This window comes from Podarcis liolepis, assembly GCF_965112155.1.
Source record: "Podarcis liolepis genome assembly, chromosome: 8".
NCBI classification, from domain to species: Eukaryota; Metazoa; Chordata; class Lepidosauria; order Squamata; family Lacertidae; genus Podarcis; species Podarcis liolepis.
Window position 1 is genome coordinate 28,459,070 of NC_139560.1, and position 16,567 is coordinate 28,475,636.

At 43.2% G+C, this 16,567-nt stretch overlaps 1 protein-coding gene across 1 annotated transcript in view; it reads left to right on the forward strand.

The window, feature by feature from the left end:
• Nucleotides 1-2,394: 2,394 nt before the first annotated feature.
• CNGB3 (cyclic nucleotide gated channel subunit beta 3) overlaps nt 2,395-16,567 on the forward strand; it is a 65,437-nt gene continuing 51,264 nt past the window's right edge. The window contains exons 1-2 of the mRNA XM_083518407.1: nt 2,395-2,534; nt 8,765-8,861. Coding sequence (XP_083374533.1) covers nt 2,421-2,534; nt 8,765-8,861 — 211 coding nt within the window. The 5' untranslated portion in view covers nt 2,395-2,420. The remainder of the gene's footprint in view (nt 2,535-8,764; nt 8,862-16,567) is intronic.

Consider the following 16,567-nt stretch of genomic DNA (forward strand, 5'->3'; position numbering starts at 1 on the left):
GAAATTCTGCACAGAGAGGTGCCTCTTTTGCAACATGGTTGAATTCTGTTATGCTGCAGAGGTAATATTACATAAAAATCAAGACAATATGTTGCAAGGTAAAGTGATTACATGAGTTCTTCATAAAAAGAATACATTACATTTATATTATATGTAGTTTCCATATTAGAAAACAAGATATGAGGAATTTTGCAACATAATTAGATCTTCTGTATGAACTTTATGTAACAACTCCCTGCCGTGTTTCAGCAAGAGAACAGAAATTTAAACAAACGCACAATCTGTTTTCATTGCTTATAATTCTTCTTCTTTATTGTTGGAAAATCTAAAATTATCCTATGATCCTATGACATGAGAATTCAGAAAGAAGAACACTGCAGATCAGATTATATATTTAATCTAATCAAAATTAGATTTAATCTAATCTAAAATTTGATTTAATCTAATCAAAATTAGCCTGGAGAAGAGGAGGTTAAGGGGTGATATGATAGCCATGTTCAAATATATAAAAGGATGTCACATAGAGGAGGGAGAAAGGTTGTTTTCTGCTGCTCCAAAGAAGCGGACACGGAGCAATGGATCCAAACTACAAGAAAGAAGAATCCACCTAAACATTAGGAAGAACTTCCTGACAGTAAGAGCTGTTCGACAGTGGAATTTGCTGCCAAGGAGTGTGGTGGAGTCTCCTTCTTTGGAGGTCTTTAAGCAGAGGCTTGACAACCATATGTCAGGAGTGCTCTGATGGTGTTTCCTGCTTGGCAGGGGGTTGAACTCGATGGCCCTTGTGGTCTATTCCAACTCTATGATTCTATGATTCTATTCTATGAAATGCTGCTAACTACTATGGACTGCAATGTTCCATATGTTCCATAAGACTGATGTGAAATGGCTGTGCAGCTCACGGAGGGAATTCCCTGCTATTTTGAAGGAAGCAAGAAGGAACAGTAATCAATACTGAAAACAAGAAAAAAGAAAGAAAAGAAATATATCCTGCTAAACAAGGAATCCATGTTCCTGGAAAGGTATTTATCTAAAAGTCTCTTTCACTCATCCAGTTATTTCTTTTCCAGCCATAGCAGCTCTAATATATAGAGAGATGAAATCTTATAAAGAACTGTCATAATACTCAATCAGTCCTGTCTGTCTAACCCACCACTGCTTTCTATGACCAGGAAAGAGAGGTCTCTCCACTGCATGGCTAGTGCTTGGGGGGAAGCACTGAGGAGTCACCTTCCTGACACTGCAGCCCACCTGGATGACACTGGGGTGGGGCGAGGCATTGGCAACCTCAGGGCTACTATGTGGGTGCACATGCAGCAAAACACTGGAGTTGGTCCACTAGTGCATCTGTGCAGCCTCAACCCTGCTTCTGCTCTACTCTGCACCAGTGCTATTCAGGTAAGGGCTTCTCCACACTTCCACTTGTCAAATAATTGTAGAGTTGGATCCCTAAGGATCATCCAGTCCAACTCCCTGCAATGCAGGAATATGGAGCTGCCCCATGTGGGGAATGAACCTGCACCCTTGGGGTTATCAGCACCATGCTCTGCAAACTCTTGACATGCCTCTCTGCTAAAGCCAGGCTTGCGTGCCAAAAGGCTTAATGGCGATGAGCCATCTCAGTTGGGGGCATTAACGGAGGGATTATGGCCCCATGCCTAGAAAGCATGGGTCCTAGCAGTTTTCCCTTTGCCCCACTCCTTTCCCATGGAAAACCCACTTTGTAGTGCTAAATCGGAGCAAACATCAGTCAGGAGCAAACCTGAATTGCCGTTTGCTCTGATTGACTGCCAAAGAGAAGTTTTCCATGGGGGAAAGCAGAAATCTAGATTATCAGGTTATCTGTTATGCCTCACCATATTCACACTGAAGTATTTATTTCCCCCTCTTTAATCTGAAATACTGAAGCCATAAATCTGCAATGGGAATGTTTCTCCCCCGCCCTTGTTTTGAGATTAATATGTCAGGATCACAATAAGGAAGAATTTAATCTTGAGCACCCAGCTGAAGGCCAGCTTATTGGCCAATCAACCTTTCCATTTCCCATGTAGCCTCTTAAGGCCCTCTTAAGACTGAGACTTTGCCTGAAATGGAAATTTGCAGTAGTTATACCCCAGCCAGTAGACACAAAAAATAATTGGCCAATCTATTCATTTGCTGATATTTGAAATCTGACGTCTCAAAGCACATTTTAAGCATTAAATTACCAGTAATTTCATGCTGCAATCTAGAAAGGAAGAAATGGCAAGGAAACCAATCACAAGAACAGCCTGTCTTTGCAAGAGGTTACTATGTATTAAGCAGAGTTAAGCCCTGATTAAACATCTAATTGGCTTGAATACTAATGGTAAAGCAAGCCAACTGCCTTTAGCTCTTAGCTGTAGGAGACCAGAGGTTTCAGAACTACTTTGTGGGCAAAAATGTTTAGTTCACTGAAAGCAAAATTCACCAAAGTGCTTCCAAGTCCAGCAGAGAAAAACATACAAGATGTTCCAGACCCTCCGAAACCACCACCTCAGCCACCACCTCAACAGGTAGGCCTTCATAACTGATCCTATTTACTGAAATGATCTCTGTGTCTGAATATTATTGACTTGACTGAATGCAGGAACAGCTAACTTTTTAAAAAATGCTTATTTATACTAAAACATAGGAGCTTCTGCTCAGTGATAGCCAAGGTTTGATCTGATTTTTATTTTGTGTTTTTTTCTTCACGTCACTTTATAGGATTTGCCATATGACATTTTTCAGAGCAATTTAAAAGCCACAAAAGGCCCCAAAGTGGCCTTCAACCCAAATATTGCAAGCAGCTGCAATCCTTACTTTGAAGTAAAGATACAACTAAACCTGGAGGTGGTATGATGACCTGACCAGGGTCATGCCAGTTATAATGCGGGATGAGGGGAATTTAAAGCACAGCATGAGTGAGGCAGAGGAAGATGTTGGAATCTTCCAACCCCAACCCACATTTTTCTCCCCAGCCATTTCTCTTCCTTAACTGGTTACTTCCTATCAGAGAACCCAATGAACCAAGGGAATGCTCGGGAGAAGCAATAGAGAAGCGCACCGTGAGGATCTGTCACAAATTGCTTGGGTAGAGCAGATTTTGCTGTGACTTTCCTTTTCAAGGAGTCTCAATTCAGAACACAGACCGTATTTTCCTGGCTAGTCCCTTCCATTATTTTCAGGGAGGCAGAAGCAGCCCTGAGAGAAGTTTCCCCAACCCCACTGGACTAGGATTTGGAAGGACCTGCTCAGCCCCAGGACATCTTGGGAAAGGGCCGCTTCAGAGCCCTTGGACCTGTCACTCCCCAAATACTGGAGCCTTGGAGAAGAGGCTGTTGAGACACACCAACTGGGAAGCAGCAATTGTACTTCAAGGGCAGATGAAGTTAGGAGTGCCTGGTCCTTTAACTGCTAGAGAAACTCAATAAACCATTCTTGGCGTGTTCGGTCAACATTTGGAGCTGGATTTGAACTTATTCCTTCCTGGAGATTATGGCTCCCCAAACCTTTAACGTGCCCCTTCTTCAGGAGGGCCCCATAAAAGGTTCAGCACCCCCATTTCACAGGGAATAGGAAGCAAGCCATTTCTGGCCCTTACGGCTGCTGCCACGATTGTGTCAGAGCCTTCTAATTTATTGATAAGGCAACTAAATACAAATTGTAGTCACATAGAAACATATGGTGTGGGTGGGGGTGGGTGTGGGTGTGGGTGTGGGTGGGTGTGGGTGTGTGGGTGTGTGTAACACATAAGGATGTTGTGTCTCATTTATCTGTAAGACTCTCAAAGTTCAATTGAGCTGACTCTTATTGTATTTTATCTGAGCTTAATGGAGATCGTATGGGCAACTTCCATTTTGTCTTTTCTGTAAACTGACATAATTTGCCTCTATTCTTACCAAGTCAAAACTTTATGCCTTTAAGAGGTGTATATTTACAGCGAAATTATACGCTGGGGGGAGGTGTTTGTTCGCCCCAGAACATTGGTATCACTTTAACTTACTGCGTTCCATCATACCTCTCCTCCCTTTCGACTGTTGCCCATAGGCTGGCCTTCACCAAAGCGAGGTTTAACGTTTTTCCCTCCAATGTCCTGAGACATAGATTCTCAAAGGGCCAAGCCTCCGCCATGTGCGAATGTGATGAGACGCCGGAGACGCTTCAGCACATTATGTTCACTTGCCCCTTATTCAATGTGCCCCGGGCAAATTTGTTGGGATCAATCATACAGAAACTAGAGGGTACCCCACCAAAATTCCACCTTGCCCAAATCTTGCAGGATAAGGATACCCATACGACCCTGAAAGTGGCTAGGTTTCTGGTTGCTGTCCTTACCCAAAAGCGTTGCCAAGGAGCACCACAAGCTAATTAAGACGTAGTATGCCATTCCATCTTATAGTATTTTATTGTTATAGTAGTGTTTTAGCGGCTGTTTTTTCCCACGTGCACAAGCTGTTATTTATGTCTTCTTTTAATCTGTATGGGCCTACGGCCGTAATAAAATTATTATTATTAAGAGGTGTATAAAGGAGAATATTCAGCCTGGTGAGACTTCTCTCAAAATATTATGGCTGCCACTGTAACCGTAGCACCTGGCAAACTCCTTCCTGCGTTGCATGCAACTATTAGAATGCTTCCAAATATTACTATAGTGCTGCTTAAAAGAAAAGGTTCTACCTGGGTGGGTTTCCAGGGATTACAATAGCTTCTGGACCCGCTTTCTGCATGAGTCAGCCATGTTGCTAGGCAACCACTGAAACCAGCACAACATCACCTTGCTTGCTGTCAGTCGCCGCATGGGTCTTTACCACTCGTGACCCAAGTGAGATGCTAAATCCAGATATTACCATAACCACGTGGTGCTGAAAGAATGGAGGCTATTACTGGCAGCACCACACTGGTGTGATTCTGTCAGAAGTACAAAAGGCTTCACTAGGCCTGATCCTGGCAGCAGAATTTGATGCATCTCTATGTTTACATTTTAAAAGTTTATGTGGAGGCCTTCTTTCCGATTGTTTTAAATTAAATTAATTAATAATTGGACTAGTATAAAAGGATCATTCTAGCTGATGTTACTTAAGACAAACTTTATGTCAAATCACTTAATGTCCTTTAAATAATAACTCACGACAGTAAGTAATTGTTTGGGTTTGCTGTAAATCTGCATAAACACACAACTTTACAGATAAAAGCAGCAATAAAGCAGTTTGATTAACCATATCACCAGGATTCGGCTAAGTAAAAACATTTTTTTTAAAAAAAAACAAAAACCCACATACAAATTATTTGCAGTTAGCTCTGAGCCATTCATCTTAATTGCTTCTTTGTGAACAAAGGGAACTCTCCTTCTGTTGGATGAAGTGATTTAATTAAGACTGTGATCCTGAGTGCACTTTATGAGTAGGGTAATTTCCACAGAAAACAATGGTACTTACTTCCAAACAAATGTGCTTATGAGCAGAATGTAAATATATGTGAAAGCCTGCGACTTATGAAGGGACCTTGGTTACCTCTTACAAATAAGCCGTACCCAGTATGCTTACATGATGAGTGAAATACATGATGAGGCATGCACATTTTTCTTTATTTATTTTATAAGCCACCCTATAAGTGAAATTCTCTGGGCAGCTTACAAGGATGTAAACAAACAAAATGTCAATAAAAAACCCACAGTACAATCCACTCAACACCATTATAAAAATCACAAGTTGCTTAAAGACAGAGGAAAGAGGAAAATAAGCTTTGCAGAAGTAAATCAATTTAAAATGGAAGATGTATGAATAAAGTCCACTGAGTCCAATGATATAAAATCATAACTTCATTGAGAGGCTTGGAGAAATTTAAACAAACACACACCTGTACTTTCCTAGTACCAGAAATATATTAAAGAAGGGAGGGTACTCCACAGCTGTGGGGCTACTACACTATACATTTAAAACAATACCATACCACTTTAAACAGGCATGGCTTCCCCCAAAGAAATCTGGTAACCACAGCTTCTTAAGGGTGCAATTCCTAGAGTGGCCTCAGTCAGCCTCATGGATGGGCCAGCCCTGTGTACACACGTTAGGGTGCATGATATGCCCTTGTGGATTTGAATAGCTTAACTACTGTATAAACAAACATTCTGCCCTTATTGAACATTACACCTGAATAACTGTACAAGTGTACAGCTCAGCTATTGTGTTCACAGGTTACACAGACTGTACACTTGTTGAATTTAACATGTGAACACTCCTTGCATGAGGCGGTGTGAGGCAATGTGTCTGTTGGCTGACGGTTGGACGGATCTTGAAGGATTCCTGATTGTGGAGAGGCTTATTAAGCATGTTCAGCAAGACCCCACGCCTTCGACATGGTTAAGACATTTATAATGTATGAAGGAAGATAAAGTCACTGTAAAAATTACGTTAGAAATCAAAGAAATGGGGCCCAGTGCTCTCTTTCCACTTGCTGCTCAAACATGGGCCTCATCTAGCCATCTGAGGTACACAAAGAGACATATTGTTTGAGGTTTGACAGATGCACTATAGCTGATTATCCAAACCCTAGGCCCACAGGATTATAATGTAATAAATAGCAGTACATCTGTTTTGCACCTGAAATAGGAGATACGGTATAATCAAGACCTCAGGGTAAGCTAGACCTAGTTTGTGTGGGAAGGTTTAGCTAGCAGGGTATTTTTTGTGATTTTATTCATATGCCTCGGTGTGTCCTAGTTTTAGCTCTCCCTTCATCTTTCCTCCACCTCAAAACATTTCACACTATACTTGTAGCTGCAGCCTTTCAAATTGCAACTGTCATTTATCCAGAATGAGTAGAACCGATGATATTCAGGTAATTTTCAGCTATTAAATTTGTCCTTATTTTTCAGATTCAGCCTTACTTTTGCTCTCCGAGTTGCCCTTTCTTGGGGTTGCAAGCTTCTTCTTTATTTATTTTTTACTGGTGTTGCTCCTGTGTCTTTCACATTAGGCAAGCATACAGACCCTTGTCATCTGTTATTTATAAGGCTTTTAGCCCTGAGTCTATCATTGAGTTTTCTTTCTGCAACAACTGTGTGTTGGATGTGGTTGTCTGCAGAGAATTCATACACCCAAGCACTGTAGAGTGAGGGGGATCCATCTGTGTTTTAGGTGTTCTGGTTTACCAGAGTCTAGGAGCTTGAAACACTAGGCCCTGAGGCAACTGAAGGGAGAAATTTCTGGTGGAAGCTTCTCATGCTTAAGGTGTGTTCTGTTTGCCCTAAATAATGTGTCTTTGTTACCATCCTTTGTTACCATGTGTAAAGAACACATCTTACTCATCCTGTACATGAGTAGGTGCTCACATGTTTGAATTTCTTTGCAGACAAGCACACCCAATACACAGTGCAATACACAATGCATGGATAGAATCAAGGCTGGTGGGGATGCAATGGTGGGACTGGGGCCAGCAGGTGTGTCCTCAGTCACATTTTGTCAATTGCATGGTTTTAAATGACTTAATAGACTTCAGGGGTGTATGGGATGTTAGGGGAGGGATAGTACTCTGGTGGGGGACATGTGGTGCTCCTTCTGGGAGGGTTTGTCCACCTTTGGTCCCCATCTTGCACTCAGCTCTCACCTGTGGCTCCTAGAAGCTGTCAGCATATGATAGTGGCCACACCCAAGGCAAGGGGTGACTGACCGATTAAACCAGGTGAGGTTAGCTGATGGGTCTCGAACCCTTAGTCAGTTAGGGACTTCTCCTGCATGTGAAGACTGGCATTGGCAGATTAAGCAGATGAGACCAGTAGTGGGTCCAATGTTCAAGAATCACAGAGTGCTTATCCAGCAGTTTGACTTTACCCCCAGAGGCATTATACTCCATTGTCTCTCGAGACAGGTGGATGCCAACAATAGGAGTGAAGCCTCGTCTATCACTGTTTCAAATTCCAGAGTTGTGGACCGAGATAGCAGTCTCTGATAGCATTGCACTCTGGGATCCTTTCTTGAGTTCCATATTTCACTTAGCCATTACTCTCTAGGAAGATAGAGGCTACATTTTTCACAGGTCAGACCTTTTGTCCCTCCAGCCCCAGATTATCTATTCCTCTGACTGGCAGTGGCTCTCCAGGGTTTTAGGCAGAAGCCTTTCACATCACCAGCTAGCTGGTCCTTTTAACTGGACATGCTACAGATTAAATTTAAGACTTCTGCAGGAAAAGAGTGTGCCCTGCTGCTGAGCTCTGTCTCCTTCCGTAGAGCTGGCTTCTATGAATATTTAAATCTGATTCTTAAATCTGCCTTCCAGGCCTTGGTAGTTCTCCTTCCACCCAGGTTAAGCCACAGTAGATGAACCTTTGATCTGTTCCAGGAAGCCTTTTCTTAGGTTCTTAGTGACTGGTTCCAACACATAAGAAGATGGGCTTTCAGGTCCTAAGGTGTGATCTCCAGGCACGCTTGAACACTGATGTATCACTTTCCAGAAATTAAGGTCTGCAAATGGTGCAAGCGATAATTTTCATTTTCATTTCCTGGAAAACTTGCAAGGCCATTTAAGTGAGTCACCTCTATTTGAACCAGAACAGGTTGCCACTACAATCAGAAATTCTGAGTGTGCTTCAGCATTGTATCCTTGAATAAACACCAAAGAAGTAATTAACAACTTAGAAGCAGCATCTTTACATACTTTCTAGTAACCAAGGGTACAGCAAAAGTATGTCTCTATGTACCTAAATGCAAGAAACATGTTGCAGACTGTATACACACTTTAAGTATTTCTTCTGCTCTCCCTAAAGGAGGAAGATAAGAAGGTAAAAGAAGAAAGTAAAAACACAAATGATGCTGTGAAAAAAGAGACAGAAAACACTGCAGAGCCAGACCCAAAGCAACAAGGTCAGTAATATCTAATCTACCGTATTTTTCACTCTATAACACGCACCTGACCATAACACGCACATAGTTTTTAGAGGAGGAAAACAAGAAAAAAAAATTATGAATGAAACAGTGGATGTATCATTTTTGTGCTTCATGCTGTGGCCACAGACATGTGATTTGACGGTGAGTTTGGGGTAGCCTAATGCAAAAATCCTGAGGATCCATGTGGATCCGTGCTTTGTAACCACATTTTTGCACCATTGTGGCCCCAGGCAACAGTGGGTGCGTGATTTTTTTGGTGCAGGCTGTAGCCATGGACATGCTATGTGATCTGATGGTGAATTTTGGGTGACCCAATGCAAAAATCCTGAGGATCCATGTGGATCCATGCTTTGTAACCACGTTTTAAGTGGAGAGGGAAGGAAAAACACAGAAGGGACAAGCAGCACTAGAGGGGTGTGTGGAGAAGCAGCTGGCTAACAATGCTGGAGAGGGGTATAACGGGAGGGAGGAAAGGAAGGCAAAAGTTCCCACCCACCCAAGCCAGCCCCCCCCCACCTGCATGTTTTCTGGCTGCCTACGAGTCCCTAGAATGCTGGACGCAGCAGCAGCAGCACCGGAGCACAGAGAGGAGGAGGTGGTGGCTGTCGGCTGCGCTCCTAGCCGACGGAACCTGAGTCGGGTGGGCTGGAGCCTGCGTGCAGTGTGACTAGGAAGGAATTAGAAGGAAGGACGTGATCCTTTCCTTTCCCCTCTGCTTGCCAGGAGGGCAGGGAACTTCCCTGTTCTTTGTTGCGTTTCAGCAAACACAGCAACTGAAAACAGAAGAGGGTGGGCAGTAAGACCCTGAGGCAGAATGCAGGAAAGCAGCAGCCTCCTCTCTGCAGCCTTCCCTCCTCCGTGATGCGTGATCTGAGTTTTGCTTGATTTTTGCCTCTGCACTCGGGCCAGTCGGCTCCAGGGACCACACATTCGCTCAATAACATGCACAGACATTTCCCCTTACTTTTTAGGAGAAAAAAATGTGTGTGTCATAAAGTGAAAAATACGGTAATCCATCTATCTAAAACAAACTATATAACGTATTGAGCAATAGCAAGGTGTCATTCATTACCTTTTTACATTCATAAGCATTCGGAAGTTGCCCTGCAAAACTATTTGGCTGACATTAAAAGCAATTCTGCAATTCTGTCATTGATCTGGCCTCATCCACACAAACACCAGATGAGGCTGTAAACCAGTGTCTGGGTTGTTCCACTTCAGCTTTTATTCAGCTTCTAAAAGATAATGCTTTTGGTGGGCATAACACAAACTTTATCTTCCTTCCTTGTTTACTGCCTTATTCAATTTGTGGAATGAAAACCTTTCTGGGTGCATTGCTACTACCTGCTCCAGGATACTTTTTACTCAAAGTGTTGAGCCCCAAGGATGGTGCCCAAAATGCTTTATTTAGAACAAATCCAAACCATCATTAGGCATGAGAAAAGCCCACCATAAATCTACCTCCAAGCCTGATTTTTAAAGCTCTGTGTAAGACCTGGACTGGAAGTACTCCAGTACACTCCAGTACAACTAGTACACACATAAAACATGGACTGGACTACCCAGCATTACTTTGAGCACCATGGCAGCCTGTCTATATTTCCAGGGGTAGACTTTGGTCTTTCAAATTTCAGTGGTACCCTGTGTGAGACCAAAATTTGCCACCCCCCCCACCTCTCGCCTTCCATTCTGCTCAACTCACTACATCACAGCTGCAACAACCAGTGGCACCCCCTAGGTTTGGCGCACAGTGTGGCAGAACTGGTTGTGCTGCCCTAAATACACCTCTGCTGTTTTTTATGGATTCCCCCACCACATAAATTTTGTCCTGGCCATCATAATGGTTCAGGATCCTAGAGTGAACCACTGACACAGTTGCAGAGCGCCCCGCAGAAGCAGAGTGCCCCACGCGCCGGACAGACATCCGCAGCGTGGGGAGCCCTGCAGGAGTTCCCCGCAGGGCTCCCCACGCTGCGGATAGCAGCCTGCCACCCGGCGGGCAGGGCGCCCTGAAGCAGGGCACCCCTCGCACTGGGCAGACATCGGCCAGCCCCACAAGCTCGGGGGACAGCAGGGAGGCGCAGCGCCGCCATCCCGCTGTTCCTCGACCTGGTTCAGTTTCCCCGACCTGCTTTTGGTGGGGAAATAAAGGAAAATAATTTTTCCTTTATCCCCCCCCCCCAAAAAAAATAGGTGCGTCCTATGGGATGGAGCATCCTATGGGACAAAAAATACGGTAGTCCTGCATCCTGTTTTCATGGTGGCCAAATGGATACCTATGAGATGCCTGAAAGCAGAACCTGAGCACAACAGCACTCGGCACACCTGCAGTTCCAAGCAACTTCTAACAGTGGAGGCAGAACTCAGCCATCATGGCAAGCAGTCATTGATAGATTCACCTTTTGGCTCAAGTTTAGAGCACTGCTTTAAAGGCTATAGGAACAGACTGGGCTTTTTTATTATTATTCTGGTTTGTTGGCAGCCTAAGAACAGGTGGTTAACCCAAAGGAAGGATCAGAGAGTAACCAACCATCAAGCAGAATCATTAACCATTGGTTGAGTCCAAATTTGCAGCGTTCTAGGCTCATCAAGAGGGATGTGGGTTGCACTGTGGTCTAAACCACAGAGCCTAGGGCTTGCCAGTCAGAAGGTTGGCAGTTTGAATGCCCGTGACAGGGTGAGCTCCCATTGTTCGGTCCCAGCTCCTGCCCACCTAGCAGTTCGAAAGCACGTCAAGTGTAAATAGATAATTAGGTACCGCTCCAGCAGGAAGGTAAACAGCATTTCCGTGCACTGCTCTAGTTCACCAGAAGTGGCTTAGTCATGCTGGCCACATGACCTGGAAACTGTCAGTGGACAAATGCCGGCTCCCTCAGATTATAGAGCAAGATGAGCGCACAACCCCATAGTTGTCCACAACTGAACCTAATGGTCAGGGGTACCTTTACCTTTACCTAGGCTCATCAACCCCCCCCCCCACCCATAACTTTGGACTCTCATTGCGACAGGCAGCTACCCTGGAACTCTGGAGATGCAAATAAGCTCCCTTTGGGCAAGTGGTCCTATGGCATCTCTGTGGCAATCCACATGAAACAGCACACTTGAGACTAAGGTCCTTGCTTCAAGCTTCAACATACCTTACACCAGGAACACAGAGAAGGTAGATCTACTGGTAGACTTCTGAGTGATCTGCAGGATATCACCAAGGAATTTTGACTCCCACTTGTTTAACAATAGCAAAATGGCAGCCCCCTGCCACCCTAGATTATGCTGCTGAAATGAAGGAAGTTTGGGGGTAACCAGAAGTGGATTTTTGTGTGGAAGGACTCTAAGTGTGAGTTTTCAGCACCAGGCTCCAGCTGATGAATTTTGGGGTTCTAGTAATAGCAATAGTAGTAGCAATAGATTCTAAAAGTTTGAAGTCTGCCTAGTGATGACTTACAAAAATGCCTAATTACTGGGCCAATTTCAGGGGCCCAAGGCACAGCCTCATCCAATTTAGCTGCCTGCTAAGGACACTTTGTAATTACACCCATTAAATTTCAGTTCACTCTTGACCTTAACATTCTTTAGTGGCAGAAGTTTCATTCCCTCTGGGGTCCTATGAAACCAATAGTGCAGCAGTGCACTCCAATATAGGTTTTTAAAAAACTGGAGTAGACCCAAAGCTGAATTCCAATAGATCTTAATATTACTGAATGGTATTCATTTAAATGTTGGACTCCTTACACACTGCATATGAGCTTTGGGAAGCAGCCGCACTCCAAACAAACATTTCTTTTTATTACACGCAGGCCAGCCTTGAAGCTATTATATGATTTTATGTTTGCTGTCTACCTGCAGTCAAAAGTGTCCGGGACTGGAATTCCCAAGAGTACCATGACTTAAAAGAAACTCTGCATGGTTGCTCATTGCTTTAGTGACATGTGACACTAGACGCATTGTATTAGTCCCTTTTCCCTCAGAAAACTTTCATAAAACTATTTGAGCCATTCATTTTGCTACAGTTCTCTTGTAAATAAAATGCTTGTATAAGCAATCAATTATTCCTTGTATGAATAATCAATTATGAGACAAAATCTGAAATTAACTAACTGTGACAATGGATGATCAATTGCATAATGTATCCTGGATGCTGTGTCCCTCTTCAGAAGCACTGCATCACATCTTGCCAATAAAATGATAAATATCCAAAAGCAAGCTTCCTTTGCTTTTTTGAAAGCTGATTTAATTTTGTAGGAGTCTTTTATAAAAAGGAGGAGGAAATAGTTATGAAAAGTGTTCTTATGCAATGCATGTTTTCTCTGATATGTTTTCTTATCACTTTACAATCAGTGGGGATGCATAGGCAATTTGATATACAGAGCACAATTTTGTACACAAAAGGGACTAATGAGCAATCTCATTTTTTCCATTAAATACATGACTTGAGTACTTGAAACAAATGAAATTTCATCATCAGTGTCTTAGGGGATTCAGTCTGGTGCTGAAAAGCAGTAGTAGTAGTAGTAAATAAAAGTAGTAAATAAAATTTGTATACTGTCCTTCATCTGAAGATCACAGGGCAGTTCGCAATATAGAAGTACAAATTAGAACCCAAAATACATAATAAAACAAAAATAAACCAGTAACCCCCTCCCACAAACATAGTTTAAAAGCCCATAGAATGTTAATCAGCCAGACACCTGGTTACAGAGAAATGTTTTCACCTGGTACCTTTACCAGGCAAGTAAAGGCCTGTGTTGCCACCCTCTTGGCCTCTTGTGGAGAAGCACACAAAGAAGGGCCTCTGATTACGATCACAGGGTCTAGATTGGTTCATATGGAGAGAGGTGATTCTTGAGGTATTGCAGTCCTGCAACAATGAGGAGTTTACCAGCTCATGGAGGAAAACTATGATTAGAAAAGCCACTTTGATTGGTATACCACCTTCTCTCCTATACCATCTGGGCTATGATACCACCCTTGAATCTCTGAGGCAAAGACTCTGGGACATATCACATAGTGATCTCCGATCTCAATCTCATGTTATCTGTGGCCCATTAGCAGTAGGAATTCACTATGGGTTTGATTTTCAGACACCTGCATATCTTAGAAATTTGTCTGTACCAACATACAGGCATCTTTTCACCAAAGCCAGATTAAATGTATTCCCATCAGAAGTGTTAAATAGCAGACTGAGAGGTATCCCATATCAAATTGGGATCTGTGTATGCTCTCAGGACGTCAACTGCATGAGGTTTATTTTATTGCATTGCAGACAATATGATCAAGCTAGGGAACTATTGATTGAACCACTATTGGCAAATCGGCCGGGCCGGCTATACCAAATATCTTCTGGATGACAAGTCCAATGATATCACAGTGGCCGTGGCAAAGTTTATTTCAGTAGTCATACGAATCAAAGATCAACATACCCATGACTAAACAATTAATGCTTTGGTCTCCCTTCCATGGGCGTGTTGTCTGTATGAATCTGTATTTTATTCTGAATCCATGTTATGGGTTGTTGGACCACAATAAAGATGATGATGATGATGATGATGATGATGATGATGATGATTAGCTGTCATAGTCCTAGACCAGGAATCCTCACATGGAGAGTCATCCTACAATAGCAGCCCCAAGGAGGAGACAGAGCCACTCCCTAGTCTGCTGGCACCTACATCTCATCTGCTGAACCCCCTGAAGATACCTCTGCCACCACATTCCAGTAACTGGACCACCAACACCTTGGGGAATCAAGAAGGTCCTGAGGAGTTTTCCTCCAAGGCAGCCCCAACAGCTTAAAACACCACTGCTTGGAAAGAGTGCAGAAGCAGACACTGGCCCATTGACCCACCAGATGAAGTGCTTTGTGGGTGAAGCCACTAACCTGATCACCTAGATCAGACCATGAAGTTCTGCCAGTTGCTCAGACATACTGATGAAATAATTTTCTGCCTCAACTGGAGGGATGCTGTGATCCCAGACTAGTTTCTTGGTCCCTGTCCAGGGTCCTGACCTCTCCCTGCCTTGCCTTACCTGCTGTTATGGGACCCTAGGCCTGCTGATTTCCACCCTGTTGGGTAATCATCTGCCCTTAGTGATGAACGTAACCATGGGTCAAGACAATAGCCATGAAGTAAATATACCTGTATGTGTTCTAGGTTGGAAGTGGGTAACACAGAAGAGCTAATAAGTTTAGCAGAAGATTATAATTTTATAAAGTCTGAGAAACACAGCAGTAAATGTTTTATAGAGTGTGCAGTCGTACTAGTGCAGTCAGTTGAAAACTCTTGTTGATTCCAGCATTTATTTCAGTCCAGGACAGCTGTCAGGAAAGAAGACAGTTGAGAAATTTGGGGAACGAACAGTCAAGAGAATAGAAATCTGGCGCTTAGCACTTGTCTGTACTGATTATTTAGATGCACTTAGCCTATGTTTCTACCAATTACGTAATTACTTGTCAGAGAGTTATGAGCCTCATGGCAGGGCACCTAGCCTACTCAGCTCAAGAGAAAATAGAAATTCAGAGTTAAGCAGAAAGCAAACGATCAAGAATTGGGATAACCAGAATAAGAGAATTGCTGGCAACAATCCCTATGTGGTAGAGTTCCAATATTTTAAACACACCAATCTGCATGTGTTCTAAAAATGCGGCAGAGATCTATGAGAAGCATATGCTGCAACTACCCACTACTACCGCCTCCCCTGGTTTGTGATTCAAGGCATATTGGGAAATGCTTATAGGAACAGATGGGAATCTAAAGGCAAGTGCAAATTATTACCTGGCTGCTGGCACCTACTTCAGGAACACCTGGTCCAATCCTGTATTGCTGTAGTTTTCTCCTTGTGTTCTCCTACATTTAGGTCTTTAAAGTGTTTGTCAGGGTCAAATTCACCAGTTCATTTTTATTTTCACTGGTGATTTGTGCATTTGAGCTATTAATTATTATTAAAAGGCAGGACCCTGCTCCAAAGAGCTTACAAAAGAAAAATATATACAGTATGTGGTTTTACTTACCTATCAGATGCACTGTGTGTTATATTTGGCACCCCAAACAAATGCCTCAAAATTGGCTCACAATTGTTTGTAGCAATTCACAGTTGATCTGGTCCAGCTGTACATACCTATATACATAAATTGTATGCAGCTTATATACATCTATATTGGATCCAGACTGTGAATAGTCAATATGGACCACTATCAGGCAGCCATTTTTGTTCCACCACCATAACCATGAACACACCAAACAAGCATAAAAGCCGTCAGTGTGGATTGGGTGGTTAAGGGAGACAAGAGAGCCCAGACCACAGTCTGCACAGAAGCCTATAGGTGCAAGTATGTACCAAAATGTTATAGAACTATAGAATTGTAGAGTTGGAAGGGACACCAAGGGTCATCTGTTCCAAGCCCCTGCGATATTAGGGTTGCCATATTTTAAAGAGCAAAAAAGAGGACACATTTGCCGACTTCTACATTTAACTATATGGGACACGGGTGGCACTGTGGGTTAAACCACAGAGCCAAGGACTTGCCGATCAGAAGGTAGGCAGTTCGAATCCCCGCAACAGGGTGAGCTCCCGTTGCTCGGTCCCTGCTCCTGCCAACCTAGCAGTTCGAAAGCACATCAAAGTGCAAGTAGATAAATAGGTACTGCTCTGGCGGGAAGGTAAACGGTGTTTTTGTGCACTGCTCT